Source organism: Mustela putorius, unplaced genomic scaffold, assembly GCF_011764305.1.
Source record: "Mustela putorius furo isolate JIRA1106 unplaced genomic scaffold, ASM1176430v1.1 tig00003972_pilon_pilon_pilon, whole genome shotgun sequence".
NCBI classification, from domain to species: Eukaryota; Metazoa; Chordata; class Mammalia; order Carnivora; family Mustelidae; genus Mustela; species Mustela putorius.
The window spans coordinates 22677024-22694815 of NW_025422115.1; the positions used below are offsets into that span (position 1 = coordinate 22677024).

At 42.4% G+C, this 17792-nt stretch overlaps 1 protein-coding gene and 1 pseudogene across 8 annotated transcripts in view; both read left to right on the plus strand.

Moving 5' to 3' along the window:
• The window catches only part of GNAS (GNAS complex locus), a 53975-nt gene extending 48530 nt beyond the window's left edge, over positions 1–5445 (plus strand). For all 8 annotated transcript variants that reach the window (XM_045070763.1, XM_045070764.1, XM_045070765.1 and 5 more), the window contains 8 exons: positions 506–603; positions 3567–3621; positions 3732–3805; positions 3919–3977; positions 4083–4203; positions 4408–4538; positions 4787–4854; positions 5075–5445. In XM_045070763.1, the coding sequence (XP_044926698.1) occupies positions 506–603; positions 3567–3621; positions 3732–3805; positions 3919–3977; positions 4083–4203; positions 4408–4538; positions 4787–4854; positions 5075–5221 (753 nt within the window). In that variant the 3' untranslated portion in view covers positions 5222–5445. The remainder of the gene's footprint in view (positions 1–505; positions 604–3566; positions 3622–3731; positions 3806–3918; positions 3978–4082; positions 4204–4407; positions 4539–4786; positions 4855–5074) is intronic.
• A 7538-nt stretch (positions 5446–12983) lies between these two features.
• LOC101685121 lies at positions 12984–14136 on the plus strand (annotated as a pseudogene).
• The last annotated feature ends 3656 nt before the right edge of the window (positions 14137–17792 follow it).

Consider the following 17792-nt stretch of genomic DNA (forward strand, 5'->3'; position numbering starts at 1 on the left):
AACCATCATATTTTTTGGGAAAAATTCAAATTTTCCTGGAAGGGAAATTTCATCCCAGCACATCTTACAAACGAAATACTGTGTTTTCACAACACTGAATCATTCCTTGGCGTATTCTAATGCAGATTAATGTATATCTTTCCTGGAAAAGTAATTGTGTGGAGAAACCAAATGATTCAGTAGTTCACTCTGTCCTGGCCCTCCAGTACCGCCCCCCACCGCCCCCCACCACCAAAAAAAAACCCCCAAAACAAAACACATAGGAGGAACACGACCCAAGACCCGTTAATTCACCATAAGAGAACAGCAGGAATTAATTACTTTGGCTTTTAATTACGTTTCACCAATTGGATGAAAGTTCTTTTGAGCACAAAGTCGTTAATGTGGCTCACAAGTGGGAATGCCACTTGCGCTGGTCACAGCGAACTGTGGCGTCCGGGTTGTAGGGACAGCGTGGCTGCCTGGGCTCCAGCTCATGTGTGTCCTCTCCCGTGGTCCCTTGCAGGAGTTCTACGAGCACGCCAAGGCTCTGTGGGAGGATGAAGGAGTGCGCGCCTGCTACGAGCGCTCCAACGAGTACCAGCTCATCGACTGTGCCCAGTAGTGAGTAACCGCCCCGCACACAGCACAGGCACAAACGTAGAAGACACTAGAAATCTCCATCGAGCTTGAGGGCTTCCGCTCATAGACCCATCTGCACTTAGAAAGTTCTGGTCTGATTCATTTGTTTCAGAAAACCCTTAATTGCACTTTTTTAGTGCAGTGACATTATTTTATATAAACAATTAATGCCTGTTAGAGCAAAATGATAATTACTTGCAGTAAAGTGATGTGCATAATTAATTAGCTTGAGGGAAATTAATTGGATTGACCTGAAAGCTTTTAGGAAGATGGGGCAGCTCTCAAGCTTTGAATAATGTTAAAAATATTTTATTTTATTGCTGTCATGTAAAAACCTAACCAAAATGGCCAGCACAAAACCATACCCCACCCTCTCCTTGGTAGCTGAGAATTGCCTTGGCATCTCTGCCATCAGGTAGGTGACGACACTAGGTGCCAGGGCCCAAGGTTACTGGATGCTCTTCCTCTCTAGTTAGGTTTTGTTGAGTTCCATGTCCTGCCTTTATTCACCGGGCTGTAAGTCAAGGATGCTTCCCCTCGTGGGGAGCCGACAGCATACTACAAGCTCCGTCCCACTGCACCTGCTGGAGTCAAAGATAGGCTGATCAGAGCCCTAGAGAAATTGTTTCTGAAGGCAGCCTTGGTTTACCTGCTAAGTGGTCTCAGTGAAAACTTGGGATGTCTTGTGACTTGGTGGTGGTGGTTTGGGGGGGGTGATGGGTGTTTGCGACACTGCAGCTTTCCTTCTGGAGGTCGCTGAAACTCAGAAGCGACTTTGCTATAGAAAATATCAAGTCCTCACGGCCAGGGTTCCTGGCTGGCTAAAAAGCTACTGTTGAGTGGCTCAGGAGCCCCAAACTGGTGGGATTTATTGTGAATACTGTGGAATAAATGGGGGGGGGGTAACTGCAAACAAACAGCAAGTTCCCTCCACTCCTGTTCTCTGAGGATGGCGGGTCCGGGCACCTGCCCTTACCCCGTCGGGGTAGGAAGTCTGCAGGACAGCACCTCCCGCAGCCGGCCGGGCTGTGTCCTCGGGCACCGCACACCCCCCGGGCCTGCATTTTCCCAAGGAGCAGAAAAACAGGCCCCCCCCCCCCCGCCAGTCCCGGGGACCCCAACCCCCTACCACTTCTGCAGCAAAGTCCCTGATTTTCTCCAAAGTCTGAACGAAAAGCTGGAAGTGCTAATTATAGTAACTCAAAACAAATGGAAATCCTGCAATTGTTTGCGTTTTGTATCTTGGACCCAAGTCAGAAGTACAGGTACGGAGTAGGAGGGGCGGGTGTGACAATGTCAGGAACCGTCATTTAGCAGCTTTTTGGGGTTGGGTCTGGTTTTTTTTTTTTTTTTTTTTTTTTTTAAATTTCACACCATTTATCAGTTGCTCCTGCAACTTTGTCTGCAAATGGCAGCCTTTGCCCAGTTCATGGAAAGTTTTAAGGAAACTTGCTGGGGGGCGGGGGGGGGGCCAGAACACCGTTTACAACTTTTAAAATGGCCTCTGCGGGCGGTCGGAGCGCGGCCGCCCCGCCCCGCGCACCCCCCAGCGCGCTTCCAGCCGCCGGCCTTGACGGTGAAGTTGCCATACTGGTGTCTTGCCCATTTCTTACGCTGCCTATTTTTATTTGTGGAGCCGGGCTTGGCTGGCCCGGCTCCAGATGTCTCTCTCACAAGATTTGGTGCGGCTGGTCTATTTATAGCCCTGTGGTTCTGTTGCCATGGCAACGCGCTGGCGGCCAGGGCGGTTGGGGAGCTATTTCTGGCCCGGTGCTGTAATGTGGGACTGATTGGGCAAGTTAGTGTATCCTCTAAGCCAGACTAACTCTCCAAACTGGTCAAGAGGAAGGTTGGGGGGGGGGGGACAACTTCAGAATTTCTTCAAACTAGACTCTTCTGCCTTTGTGATTTTTCTTTTTCAGTTTTGAAATCCTTCCAAACTCCCTGCCCCAGGAAAAACTCCCCCCACCCCAGTTTTAATAGTCACTTTCCATATTAATTAAATGACCCCAGTCTTTCCAAAGTTCTTTTTCCTAATGGTGCGTCCTGCCCAGCACCCCCGGGGAGGGCCTCCTTGCTTTGGGAAGGTCATGGCCAGCTCTGGAGGGAACCTTCCTCACGGTGCAGGATGGTGTCTCAGGCCCCGGGCCCCTCTCTTGTGCAGGATCCCAGCCATAAGAGGATCCTTAACCTGCCTGGCTGGGGGATTTTAAAAAAAAAAAAAGCTCAGAGCCTCCTATCTGGAGGGTTCTATTTCATGGACCAAACAGAACGGAAGGGAACTTTGTGTTGGTTTCCTGCTCGGTGTGGTTAGGCCAGAAAGGGCCCCTTCGTGACAACCTCTTTTGTTCTCTTTTAATAAGTGAGATTCTTAAAAAGTAGGAGGAAGGGTTACCCATTCTGAGTAATTCAAACAATCTCATTTTCACCAGTCCCTTGAGGGGAAAATCCTTGCTGCTTTTAAGTGTATCCTTTTACTTTAAAAAAAAAAAAAGAAAGAAAAAGGAATGGGGTGGAAATACACAGTTTTTAAATCACTTGCCGTTTTAGTCAAAGGCACACAACTTTAAAATGTTAAATTTTTAATAGTCACTTTCAGATGACACCAGATCAGGTAGGCTTGGTTGGGGGGGGGGCTCCCCCACCCCCTGAGACCTGCGCTGTACCTGTATGCCCGGGGCCTCGAGAGCCCATGCCTGCTTCCTGGTTCCGGATCTCCTTGTCCGCCAAACACGCTTACCTGAAGTGCTGCTCCCACTGACCTTTCTAAAGCTTAGGCTCTGAGTCCTAAATGTAACCAACACAGGCAAAACTCCTGCTGACTAATCGCCATATAACTTTGACACTGTCATTTCCATCGAGCTCAGCTTTATAGGGAGACAGGAATCAGGGGCAAATTGGCATGAGCTCTTTGAACACCTGTGCGTGTGTTTCGTTCCTCCCAGCTTCCTGGACAAGATTGATGTCATCAAGCAGGCTGACTATGTGCCCAGCGATCAGGTACGCAAACGTTCTCACAGTCAGGGACTCGCAGCCCCCTTTCCAAGCCACTCAAGACTTTTGCCTCCAGTGGCTTTGGGTGAGAGCCATTGACTGAGCTCTTGTTTTAGGATCTGCTTCGCTGCCGCGTCCTGACTTCTGGAATCTTCGAGACCAAGTTCCAGGTGGACAAAGTCAACTTCCAGTAAGTGAACGGTTCCCTTCTTAAGATAGAGACTGGTTTCCTTCAGTTCCCACCGGCAGAGTGCTGGAAGGGGTTAGCCGCTGGGAGTGACCCGTGTCCTCTGTCTCCTGCAGCATGTTTGACGTGGGCGGCCAGCGCGACGAGCGCCGCAAGTGGATCCAGTGCTTCAATGGTACGGAGCCGCAGCCTTCTCTTCTCTGTAAGCACGTTTTGCTCTGATTCGGTGAGGGCCTTGGTCACCTCTGACATGCATTGCTTTTGCTTCCTTGTGCCGCAGATGTGACTGCCATTATCTTCGTGGTGGCCAGCAGCAGCTACAACATGGTCATTCGGGAGGACAACCAGACCAACCGCCTGCAGGAGGCCCTGAACCTCTTCAAAAGCATCTGGAACAACAGGTCGGTGGGGCATCCCCCTGGCTTCCTGCCAGTACCCCCCCAACCCCCCACCCCTCCCCGCAACACACACACAGGGGTCCTGGGACTGACCCGAGGCCCTGTACTTGCGCTCTTCTTGAAAAGAGCCTTTGCAAGCACATGAGACCCCTTGCAGAAAGAATGTCTTCTCTTCCTGGACACTCACCTCACCTTCCTCCCTGTTAGATGGCTGCGCACCATCTCTGTGATTCTGTTCCTCAACAAGCAAGACCTGCTCGCGGAGAAAGTCCTTGCTGGAAAATCGAAGATTGAGGACTACTTTCCAGAATTTGCTCGCTACACTACTCCTGAGGACGGTACGTGGGGGCTTCTGCCGTTGCACCGGCCCGTTTCCGTTCTTCGCTCCCTGGGCCTGGATATCCACGACTGCGCCACAGGCTTCCGTTCCGGGAGGTTCTTCGTGTGGGGGAGTTGCACAGCCTCTAAATGAACAGCCTCTCAGAATGAAATCGCCCTGCCGCGTCTAAGTGAGGGGGCCCAGCCAACTCCCTGGCTCTGCTCTTACCTTTTAATGACCTCACCAAAATATTTCTGTTCCTTGTAGCTACTCCCGAGCCCGGAGAGGACCCACGCGTGACCCGGGCCAAGTACTTCATCCGTGACGAATTTCTGGTGAGTAGAGACTATCTTCCATCCTCTCTTGGCTGGTTCTTTTTCTCTTAAACATTTGGGGATTCAGCTCTTCGCTGCCTCCATGCTACTGCACTGGGAGCCAGTGAGAATTTTAGCTTTGATGTAACCTCAGGAGCTGGTGGACTCGTCCTCGGCGGCTTTCCCACCGAGGATGCTGGAGAGGCGGCGCTGACTCTGTTTCCTTGTGTCTGTCCCACAGAGAATCAGCACTGCTAGTGGAGATGGGCGCCACTACTGCTACCCCCACTTCACTTGCGCCGTGGACACCGAGAACATCCGCCGTGTGTTCAATGACTGCCGTGACATCATTCAGCGCATGCACCTCCGTCAGTATGAGCTGCTCTAAGAAGGGAACACCCAAATTTAATTAAAGCCTTAAGCACAATTAATTAAGAGTGAAACGTAATTGTACACGCAGTTGATCACCCACCATAGGGCATGATTAACAACGCAACCTTTCCTTTTCCCCCCAAGTGATTTTGCGAAACCCTCTTTTCCCTTCCGCTTGCTTAAATATTCCAAATTTAGAAAGCTTAAGGCGGCCTACAGAGAAAAAGAAAAAGATAAAAAGGCCACAAAAGTTCCCTCTCTCTTTCAGTAAAAAAAATAACAGCAGCAAACAGAAATAATGAAATAAAAGAAATAAATGAAATAAAAGAAATAAATGAAATAAATATTGTCTTGTGCAGCATTAAAAAAATCAAAATAAAAATTAAATGTGAGCAAAGGACGTGAGTCCTGTGAATTACTTGCGGCTTCGAGCACACACACGTTGTTCATGGTTTGGAATGCTGCAGAAGTTGGGAAGCCCCATGTTGAAGTGACAGGTCCCTGGAAACAATTTGCAGATAATTCAAAAGTCTACCCCTGTCCTTTGCCTAAGCCCACGCCCCATAGGAAAGCATTAACTCACATAAAGACTTCTGAATTTGTTGTTGGCACCCTATCCATTCTACCAACTTACCTTATATAGGTCATCACAGTGTGCCTGTTTTAACCTAGAATCTCCCCCCAAAATAGGTGCTAGGTTTGGGGCTCTCTTCTTGCTTTAGGATATGGGGGGGTTGGATTTCAGGAATGCAGTGTTTCAAAAGTGGGGAAGTGGAGTTACTCAACAAATGGTGTATAATGTAGACCTTTATCAAATCATCACATTGTATAATAAGTACCTCAGAATTTTGTCTGTTACCCTCAGAGCTGGGGGTGGGGGGTGTCAAAACAGAACAAGAGCTATCAAATAGTTTTGAAACAGATGGCTAAACCTCTGGGGATAAACTTAAACTGGATCCCTACCTCACTCCATACACAAAGGAATTTCATGTGGATCGATCACTTGTTTAAATACAAAAAAGTACTTGAAAATGGCTATTTTAACAATTAAAATATTGATTTACACAAGGCCTCTTCTATATGATCTAACCTGCACAAGCCATGGGGTTGGGGTGGCCTATAGAAAGTTAAAAGATTACATGAAACAAAATATGAATGGGGTGGAGATGGGGTAAAAATCTATAACAAAGGGTTGATTTCCCTAATAAAGTGCTCATAAAAAAATCATAAAAATGGAAAATTCATGAAGACACCATTCACTTGAAAAAAAAATACAAATAACCGGGGGGAAATGGGGAGTCTCCTAATGAAATGCACTATAAACTCATGGGGGGGTTGGGGGTGTGGTCAGCATTGTAGGCCCCACATGAAACTCCTCTAAAAGCTGTAGTGAACTATAGCTTGGGTTTGAGGTCCAATTGGACTCCCTGATCTTCATCCTCAGGGTCGTACCTTAAGCTTGTGGTCACCCCTGAGTTGGCTTCCCATAGATGGGGGAGAAAGAGACCAGCTTGTCTTCAGCATCAACCACTGCAGCCTCTGAAAGTGGCTGAATGAAACATTAGGTGGATTCTGTAATTCAGCCCCCAAATCCACTTATGGGTCTAGTTTCCAGATAAAATTAATCCCAGCCAAATTAATCCTCTAGTATAGCTCCCCAGAGGTGAGCAAAATAAGCCCCAATGAGGGCAGAAAAAGTAGCAAATACCCTTCTCCATCAATACTCAGTCCACATAAAAATGGAGGGCGTGCTCTGTAGGTTTTGTTGCAAAACAACCCTCCAAAGCACCCCCCAATTAACATCAATCTACATAAGTGCTTATTATGCAAATATAGCCAAAAGACCAGCCCACCAGTCCCCATAATCCTCCAAAGTACTCCAAATAAACAGCTAATTAAAACCTGGGAACCAGCTATCAAGACCAGCCCACCCAAATGACCAGCTCTTCCAAGATGGCTGCCTGTATACACCCCCCCCCCCCACATAGAAATTCTAGAACCTTCTCTGAAGAATCCACAGGTGATTACCACAGCACTAGCTACATCTCCACCACAATTAGGGAACAAATTCTCAGGCCCTAGAGAAGTTACACCAAGAAAATGATATCCCAGAACACCCCCACCCAGAACACCCCCACCCCTGCCCCTTGCCAGTCAAAACTGGCAGACTTCACAGTAACCTCCAGAAGGAGGGTCACAGTTACCCAGCAGCTATTATGTGCCTACCACTACCCAGTGAGACCACTCGGCCATCAACACCATTTTACCAATGAGTCAACCCAGGCCTAGAGAGGGGTAAGAGACAAGGCTGGTAAAGGGGAAAACGGGCTTCAAAGTCAGGTAGCCAAAGACCACTACCTGACCACCACACCATATTGTCCTTCTGGAAGACTCAGAACAAACAGGGAAAGGTCTCCTGTTGTTCTTCCCAGGATGCCAGTTGTCAGGATTCCACGACCTCTGACCCCGAAGGGAAATCCTGCAGGGTTCTGGAATTGGGAGCCAGTTGTGGTGGAGTGGGTGGGGTGGCTGGGGTCGTGGTGGAACAGGGAGGGTCATTGAACATACTCCTGCCCCCCCACCAGTTCAGAGGGTTGCTTGGGCCCACCTCCAGGCACTCAAATGTGTTTGAGGGTTCCTTCTGTTCCTTAGGACTTATCCCTTCTATTGTAAACATTCCCATTTCTATTTTCCCTCTGGCCTGGTCCCAAACATAACTTGTATAGGGCTACTTTAAAATCTAAATTCTGGGATCTTCAGAAAGCCAAAAAACTATGAGGAATTTCATCTAAATCTTGGATTACCAGTAGCCATTAGTTTTTAAAATTTCAGCTGAATTTTACCTCTCTGTTTGAAGGCAAAACATTTTTCTAAAGGTAACAACTTACGCCACACTTTCTAAAGGTGTATAGACCATATATTACTATGTGTTGACCTTTTAGAGAATAAATAAAAATAATAATAATAAACCACTAAGCTCCCCCAATAAAGTCTAGTAGGAGAAGGGTCTAGAATTGAGCAGAATCTTTATCTACTTTCATTTTTATTTAAAGATGGGCAAAATTGTACCCCCCAAAATGGCCACCTCTGCAAAACCCGTGGGTGTCAAGTGGCATTCTATTTTAATGGCCTTGGACACGACTGGCCATCTTTGCATGCAACGAATGTAGAGTGTGCAGGACTCAGCCAGCTACTGAAAGTTTTGCTCTCATGGGGCTTATATTCTATCACGGGAGACATACACTTACCAAATAAATAATCAAAAGAATTGCAGATGGCGACAAGGTCTCCAAGCAAAAAAAAAAAAAAAAATGGGGCAATGGGGGAATGGGAGGTATTTGGGGAGGGACTCTAGGGAGGGACTCCAGGGAGGGCCTCCCAGGGGAGGTGACTTTTCTTAAGGGAAAGCAAAAGATGAGAAGGAGATGTGAGCGGCTAACATCAATATTTTTTTATTGATTATTAAAACATTATACTTAATATTTATGGACTACTTTAACATGTGATAGGGGCTGTCCTAGGCCCTTTTGTGGAATTATCTCATTTAATCCCTTTGAAACCCTTTGAGGATGAAGCCTATTGACGTACCCAAGTGGCGCCCCATGATCCAGAATTTTTAAAAAGTGATATCTGAAACATGGTGAATAATTTATGCCCATTATGCTTGTAAACAATGGCTACACTAAAAAGGCCACTGCGGTAAGCACTTAATTTGATAATTGCTGCCCAGGTTCCTAGAAATAGAGTTAGGGATTTGGTGTCTCTGTGATAATTTTCCTGTGTTTAAACGCACATATACTGTGAACAGCTGAAGTTTTCTGGTTTTGTCTAAGGTGTTCTATCAGTTAGGAATGTGCTCAGCTGCACGGGACAGAGCCTTGACTTGGCGTGACACAGACAGAGGCTCGTAACTCACTTCACCGGAATCCTGAGGAATTCTCCAAGTGGCTCCTAGGGTTTCTTAAGCAGTTCATCAATAGCTGGGCTCCAACAAGTCTCTTGGCTTCATTCTCTTCGTTGTGAGATGGTATCACATCTTAGCCCAAGGCAGAGAGGAGAGGGCAAGGCAGCCCAGCGACTGTCTCTTTGATCAGGAATGCAAACGCTCTGCAGCCACCCTTCCATCTCTCAACCACGTGAAAGACACAGATACCTAGATAGCAAGATAAATACTTCGATGCCTAGATAACTAGCTGGACAGACAGAAAAATGTAGGTTTAATAACACTATCACACACACAAACATGCACACACTCACACACACACACAGAAGGATTTATAATTTTCTGTTGCACAGACCTTGAAGGAACATCTAGGAAGATCTATCCAGTGCTGACCCTGTGGAGACAAAAAAAAAAAAAAAATCGAAGCACATCAGTTACCATGGGTCGGGGTGGGGGAACCCTCACATCACCATAGTGACCACCACGACAAGACGAATCCGGACTCTTGTTGGAGTGGGAAGCTAGGAAATGGGAGGATATGAGGGAGGCTTATGGAGTCTGTTTCTTGACCTAAATGCTGATTAAACAGATTCATTTTAGAAAATTCATTGGGTTATAAATCCATAATTCATTCAGATTTCAGTCTGTATACTATACTTCAAAAAAAGTTTTTTTAAATGAGAGAAAGGAAGACGGCACTAGACACAGTACTTTTACAGAAAATTCTACTAAACCTTTAAAGATCAAATAATTCCAATACTACTTAAAATTATTCCAGAGTATAACCAAAGGAAAATTTCAAATTTGTTTTTGTAAAGCAGGTATAATGTAACATTGATTTTAAAATGTGCCAAAGAGGGTAGAGTGAAAAAAAATAAAAATAAAATAAAATAAAATGTGCCAAAGAGGGTAGAGTGAAAAAAATAAAATAAAATAAAATAAAATGTGCCAAAGATTAGGGTGCCTGGGTGGCTCAGTGGGTTAAAGCGTCTGCCTTTGGCTCAGGTCATGATCTCAGGGTCCTGGGATCAAGCCCTGCATCGGGCTCAGCAGGGAGCCTACTTCCTCCTCTCTCTCTGCCTGCCTCTCTGCCTACTCTCTCTCTGTCAAATAAATAAAATCTTAAAAAAAAAAATGTGCCAAAGATTGCATCCAAGAATAAAATTATGGGCCAATCTCGCTTATAATATCAAGGTGAAAATTCTAAAATACAAGCAAACACAGTTCAATATTACATTTAAAAAATACTACAACATGCCTAGATGAGATTTATTCCATGAATTCAAGGTTGGTTCAATACCAGCACAATAGTAATATTTGCAAAATTTAATGTCCATTTGTATTTTGGAAATCCAATAAGACAGTAATTAATGGGTGCTTTCCTAATGACTGTATGTATACTATATATAATATATAAAGTACACTGTCTATATACGCATTTATATCTAAAATGTACTTTCCTATATGTTTTATATGTAAATTTTATATATATATTAATTACAACTATATTATATATATTAATTATAAGTATATTATAAGTATATTAAATATACTTAACTATAAATGTATTTAAATTTTAGTTATAGTAATAACTCATAACTTAATTATAGATTAGTTATACTAATAACTGATGATAAAGTAATCAATTAATATAGATATGTTAAATAGGTATACAAATTTTTTCTCCCCAAACCAACATTTTTCCTAATGAGAAACCTCTAAAAGTTTCCCATTAATGTCAGGATCAAGAAACAGAAAGGACAAGGATGTCATATCAACACACTGTTTATTATTGTATTGGAAATATACACCAATTCAATTAGACAAAAGAAAGCAATTAGAGGCCTGAGAATTTGAAAGGAAAAAGTAAAACTTTTATCTTGCACTGAAAATGATATACCTATCATGATTTCCCCCACTAAATCCACAGAAAAATAATTACTAAAAATAAGAATTTAGTCAAGAACAAGTTTATGAGATCAAAATGAAAAATCAATAGCCTTTCAATAATGGATAGAACATCTGGCCATCTGAAAAATCAATAAACAGCTGAGTTGAACAGTACTATAAACCAAGTGGACCTAACAGATAGATACAGAACTTTCTTCTCAACAGAAATAGGATACATTAATGTTAAGTCATAAAGCAAGTTTTAACAAATTTAAGAAGATCAAAATTATTCCAAGTGTCTTTGCCATCCAAAATAAAATAGAACTAGAAATCAATAACAGTAAGAAATGAAAAAATTCAAATATGTGGAAACTAAACAATACATTCTTAAATGACTATTGGGTCAAAGAGAAAATTAAAAGAAATTTTTAAAGTATCTTGAGACAAACAAAAATGAAAATACAACTTACCAAAACCTAAAGGATGCAGCAAAAGCAGTACTGAGAGGGAATAAACACCTACAACAAAAAAAGAGGAAAGATCTCAAATAAACAACCTGACTTTGTATCTCAAAGCACTAGAAAAGAACAAACTAAGCATAAAGCTAGTAAAAGAGAGGAAATAATAAAGATTCAGGCAGACATATATGAAATAGAAAAACAATAGGGAAAAAAAAAAACCTACAAGTTGGTTTTTTGAGAAGATAAACAAAATCAAGAAACCCTTAGCTAGCCTAAGTAAAAAAGAGAGCAGACTCAGGGTGCCTGCCTGGCTCAGTTGGTGGAGCTTGCGACTCTTGATCTTGGGGTCATGGACTCGAGTCCCACACTGGGTGTAGAGATTGCTTAAAAATAAAATCTTTTTTAAAAAAGAGAGCAAAGTCTCAAATTTTTAAAATCAGAGGTGAAAGAGGAGACATTACAACAGATGCTTCAGAAATAAAAAGGATAAAGGAATATTATGAACAATTAAATGCCAACAAATTGGATAACCTAGAAGAAGTAGATAAAGTCTTAGAAACATACAATCTAGCAACACTGAACAAAAGGAGATTATATTTGTAATCAAAACCCTGCCAACAAAGAAAAGCCCATGACCAGATGGCTTCATAAGTGAATTCTGTCAAACATTCAAAGAAGAATTAATACCAATTCTTCTTAAACTCTTCCAAAATAATAGAAAAAGAGGGAACACTTCCAAACTCATATTATGAGGCCAGTACCAACCTGACACCAAAGCCAAATAAAGGGACCACAAGAAAAGAAAACCATAGGCCAACATCCTTGATAAACACAGATGCAAAAATCCTTGATAAAATACTAACAAAATTTAATAGCACATTAAAGATCATACACCATGACCCAGAGGGATTTAACCCTAAGATGCCAAGATGGCTCAACATTGGAAAATCAATCAATATGGTAAAACACATTAACAAAACAAAGGATAGAACGTACATGATCATCTCAGTTGATGCAGAAAAACATTTGACAAAGCTCAATATCCATTCATGATAAAAACTCTCAACAAAATAGGTATAGAAGGAACTTTCATCAACTAATAAAGGCCAGTGGGGAAAAAAATCCACAGCTAATACCAAAATCGATGGGGAAAACCTGAAAGCTTTTCCTCTAAATCCAGTACAAGGCAAGGATGCTAACTCTTCCACTTCTGTTCAACGTAGTACTGGAATTTGTAGCCAGAACAATTAGACAAGAAAAAGAAATAGAAGTCAACTAAATTGGAGAGGAAGAAGTAAAATTATCTCTGTTTGCAGATGACCATGATCATACATCCAGGACACTCTGAAGGCTCACCAACAGCTCTTAGAACTAATACATGAATTCAGTCAAGTTGCAAAATTAAAAAACCAACGTATAAAAATAAGCCACAACAACAAACGATCCAAACGGGAGGTTAAGAAAACAACCCAGGCCATGGGAAGATGGCGCAGGAGGCTGGTGACATGGAGGACAGGAGCTTTCCAACTTGGATTCTGACATGACAGTGGCCTCCACTGATAGGCCGCTGCAGGGACCGAAAACACTAGGTGGGGACAGCACGGAGGCCCTTCCAGGGTACAGCAACGCTGGCATCACATTATCGAACTGTTAAAAGTGTGGATTCGAGGGAAGAGAGTTTTTCGGATACTGATGATAATAGCTCTCTTTGGAATTGCAAGCAACAGAAAAGTTTTAACTCTCCTTCCAAACCAGAGTAGCAAGAAACCACCTGTTCCTGGAGAAGGTTAACAACATATGGGGTGCTGAGCTACAAGAATAGAATCAAGGTGCAGTGGCCACTGAACTTGGTATTCTGGGAATGGAGGGCGCTATTGACAGAAGCAGACAATGGGAGACCAACTGTCATTTGCTTGCTAGAGGAAATCTCAAGAACATACAATGGCATTAGACAAAGCCCTAGACGAATATAGGCATGGTGGCAAAAGAGTGGGATCAAAGGAAGAGGAAAGTGGGTGAGGTCGTCGCATCCAGCACTGACCTGTTAGAGACAGGCCGAGGACAGAATAGAAATGAACCCTAAAGGCTGGTAGCAGATCTCAGAGGACGATTCCCAGCAGGAACTGGCTCATGAAATTTCTTTCAGGTTGTAGGAAGTTTCTTTCAGGATGCAGATCTTTTTAGAGGAAGATCTGATAGCACAAGTGGTAAGGATAATTGGGAACAAAAAGGCAACTGAACTTCTGATGGGAACTGCCGAAGTTGAGGAAAATGCTTGTCTTTCCATAATGAATGCTAGTCGGAGAGAGACATCAGGTGGGATTTTCCTGGATCCCCTGAAAAACACTCTTAGTGTCAGCAAGGAACAAATGAAGGACATTTTCTACACTGCAAATCAAAACAAGTGCGCATAGAGAAAGGCTGCTAGGAAGAGAACATGGGTGTTGGGGAACAAACAGGAAAGAAGCTATTAAAAATCTAAATGTTCAGGATGACAATGCATCACGAGAAACTTTTGCAAGTGACATGAACGAGGCACTGGCCTCTCTTGACGCTCCCTTGGAAAGCCATGCAGAGGCTGAGTTGGACACAGAGGCCGCTGAGGTTGATCGTTCTCACAATCTGGACTTCTTTTAGTCCATTTTGAGGAATAAACCTTTCTAAAATAACATTGTAATAAACTGTTTCTACTGAGATTGCTTTGTTTTACTTTGCACGGATAAACATAAAAATCTGGAGAGAAAGAATTGTTTTCTTGTTTAAAATAAAATTGAATTTGTGGGGAGATGTATGCTATTTCTTTTTAAAGATTTTATTTATTTATTTGAGATAGAGAAAGTGAGCAAGAGCTGGGGGTGGCAGGGGGTGAAGTAAGGCAGAGAGTGGGAGAAGCAGGCTCCCCGTGAGCAGGAACCCCCGAGGGGCTGGATCCCGACCCCTGGCATCCCGACCTGAGCTGAAGGCAGATGCTCAACCGACTGAGCCACCCAGGAGCCACGGGAGAGGAACATCATTGATAGAAACATTCTTCATGTCTGACAAAATACTTAAAGGTGCCAACCAGAGGATTTAATTTCTCAGTCTGTTGCATTTGGTAATTATGACTAGTCGATAATTCCTTTTGTCTAGGATATTGTAATATACTATTCAAAAATATGTTTTCTTTTTCTGACTTATCTGATTTATCCTTGCAGCAAATTATGATTGGTTTCAAAACATTCCATTAGAAGATCCTAATAAGGCACATAAATTGTTAAGCTATTACAAATGCATTAAAATTTAGTTTTTCTATGTTCTAAGAACTTTTAGGCCATTTTAAAGATAGAGACTAAAATTAAAATAGGTTTACACTGACGGCTCTTCCCACTTATTTTTCCAGAAAGAAATGAACATCAGAAGCTTTTCAAAGATATATTGGTTCTTACCTTTAACTTTGTTTTTGACTTTTTAAAAAATTAACTCATTCATAAACTAAATACTGAATATGATCCATGCCCGTGTAATCGCCATGAAAATTTAAAAAATTCCCGGGTCGGGAGCACCTGGGTGGCTCAGTGGGTTAAAGCCTCTGCCTTTAGCTCAGGTCATGATCTCAGGGTCCTGGGATCAAGCCCAGCATCGGGCTCTCTGCTCAGCAGGGAGCCTGCTTCCTCTTCTCTCCCTCACTGCCTGCCTCTCTGCCTACTTGTGATCTCTGTCTGTCAAATAAATAAATAAGATCTGTAAAAAAAAAATTTCCACGGGTTGCCTGTATAAGATCGTTTTACCTTATGTTTAAAAAGTTAGGTATTAAAAATGTTACCTTGTGGAAAAAAGAAAAGGAAAGAAAAGAAGATAAAAGAAAAGAAAGAAAAGGAAAACCAATCCCATTCACAACAGCAACAAAAAGAATAAAATACTTATGTATAAACTTAACCAAAGAGGTAAAAGACTGACAGGCTGAAATTATAAAATGGAGGAAATTAAAGAAGACTTGGATAATGGAAAGATATCCCATGTTCATGGATTGGAAAAATTAATATTGATAAAATGTCCATAATACCCAAAATTATCTATAAATTCAATGTAATCTCTATCAAAATCCCCAAGGTATTTTTTACAGAAATAGAAAAAGATTTTAACATTATTATGAAACAAAAGACCCCAAATGATCAAAGCCATCTTGAATAAGAGGAACAAAGCTAGAGGCATCACACTGAAATGTAATTCAAAATATATTGCAAAGCTATAGTAATCAAAGCAGTATGGTACTAGCCTAAGAATGGAGATATAGATCAATGGAATGGAATAGAGAGCCCCCCCCAAAATCCACACATCTATAGTCAATTGATTTTTGACAAAAATACTAATGAGGGAAAAGATATAGGGAACATTGGATATCTACAACAGAAGGATGAAACTGGACCCTTACCTCACACCATACACACAAATCAAGTCAAAATGGACTGAAGATGTAAATGTAAGACCCAAAACCATAACACTAATAGAAGATAACATAGGAGAGAGGTACATCAGTGGTTCAGTCAGTTGAGTATCCGACTCTTGATTTTACCTCAGGTTTTGATCTCAGAGTTGTGAGTTCAAGTTCTGCTTTGGGTTCTGTTCTGGGTGTGAAGACTACTGAAAGAAAGAAAGAAAGAAAGAAAGAAAGAAAGAAGAAAAAAAGAAGGAAGGAAGGAAGAAAAGAAAACATAAGGAAAAGCTTCTTCATTGGTTTGGACAATGATTTTTTAGATGTCACCAAAAGCACATGCAACAACAGCAAAACATAGACAAGGGATTACCAAAATCAAACCAGAAGCTTTCTGCATGGTAACAGGAACAATGAACAGAGTGAAAAGGCAATCTGTGGAATGGAAGAATATATGCATAATAAGCCATATATCTGAGAAGGGGTTAATACCCAAAATATACATCCAAAAGAAACCAATAACTCAATTATAACATGGACAAAGGGCCTGAATAGGTATTTCTCAAAAGAAGACCTACAGATGACCAGCAGGTACGTAAAAGGTGCTCAACATCACTCATCACCAGGGACATGCAAACCCAAACTACCATGAGGTATCACCTTGCACCTACTAGAATGGCCACCGGCATAAAGGCAAGAGACAAGTATTGGAGAGGATGTGATTAACAGAAAACTTGCACACTGCTGATAGGAATGTACATTGGTTCTGCTGCTATGGAAAACAAAGGTTTTCCATAGGTTCCTCAAAAATGAAAACAAAACAAACTTACGATCCCGTGAACCCACTTCTGGGTATAGAGCCAAGAGAAACACAGTCAATACCTTGAAGAGATATTTGCTCTCCTGTGTTCAGTGCAGCATTATTCGCAACAGCTAAGCTAAGGGAACAACCTGTCTATAGTTGAATGGACAAACAAAATGCTGCAGACACACACACACACACACACACACACACTGGAATATTATTCAGTCTTAAAAAAGAAGGAAATCCTGCCACTTAGGATAATACAGATGAATCTGGATGACATTATGCCAAGTGAAATAAGCTTGAAACAGAAGGAAAAACATTGCATGACCGACCTCCTATGTGGAATCTAAAATAGGCTCATAGAGGCAGGAGAACGGTGGTTACCAGGTGCCGGGAGCAAGGGGGGGGGAGGGGAAATGTAGGTCAGAGGTAAAGCTCCAGTTATACGAACACGTTCTGCAGATCTAAAGCACAGCCACGTGACCGCGGTTAACAGCGCGTTGCATACTTGAAATTTGCTGAGAGAGCAGGTGGTGAATGTTCTGGCCACGAAGGGGAGAGTGGTTCCGAGTGAGGTGACGGATGTGATTAATAGAAAACTCTTGCACAGTGCTGATAGGAATGTACATTGTACATCCAGCTATGATGACTGTTTCACAAGCAGACATGTATCCAAACACCAAGCTATACGATCAAATATATATTCTTCTGCTTTTGTGTTTGTTTTCAATATATACTCTTAAATGGTCAATTATACCTCAATAAAGATAGGGAGGGGGATCGATAACGTGTGGCAAGTAAAACAATAAAGCTTTTAGAAGAAGATGCAGGAGACCACTTGCTGGAGAGGGTACCGCGCTGTATCCTGCTTACATGACTCGTTTAATTTGTCAAGTGTAAGCCCCCCTTACGATTTCCCTGTTGAAGGAACCAGGTTCTTTGTCCCACAGAGTTTTCCACATTTTAGATTTTTCTGATGGCATCCCCATAGTACGGACCCATTTGGAATTCTGGTTTGAACAAACCAACTATTTTTTTTTTTAAGGTTTTATTTATTTGAGAGAGAGAGAGCAG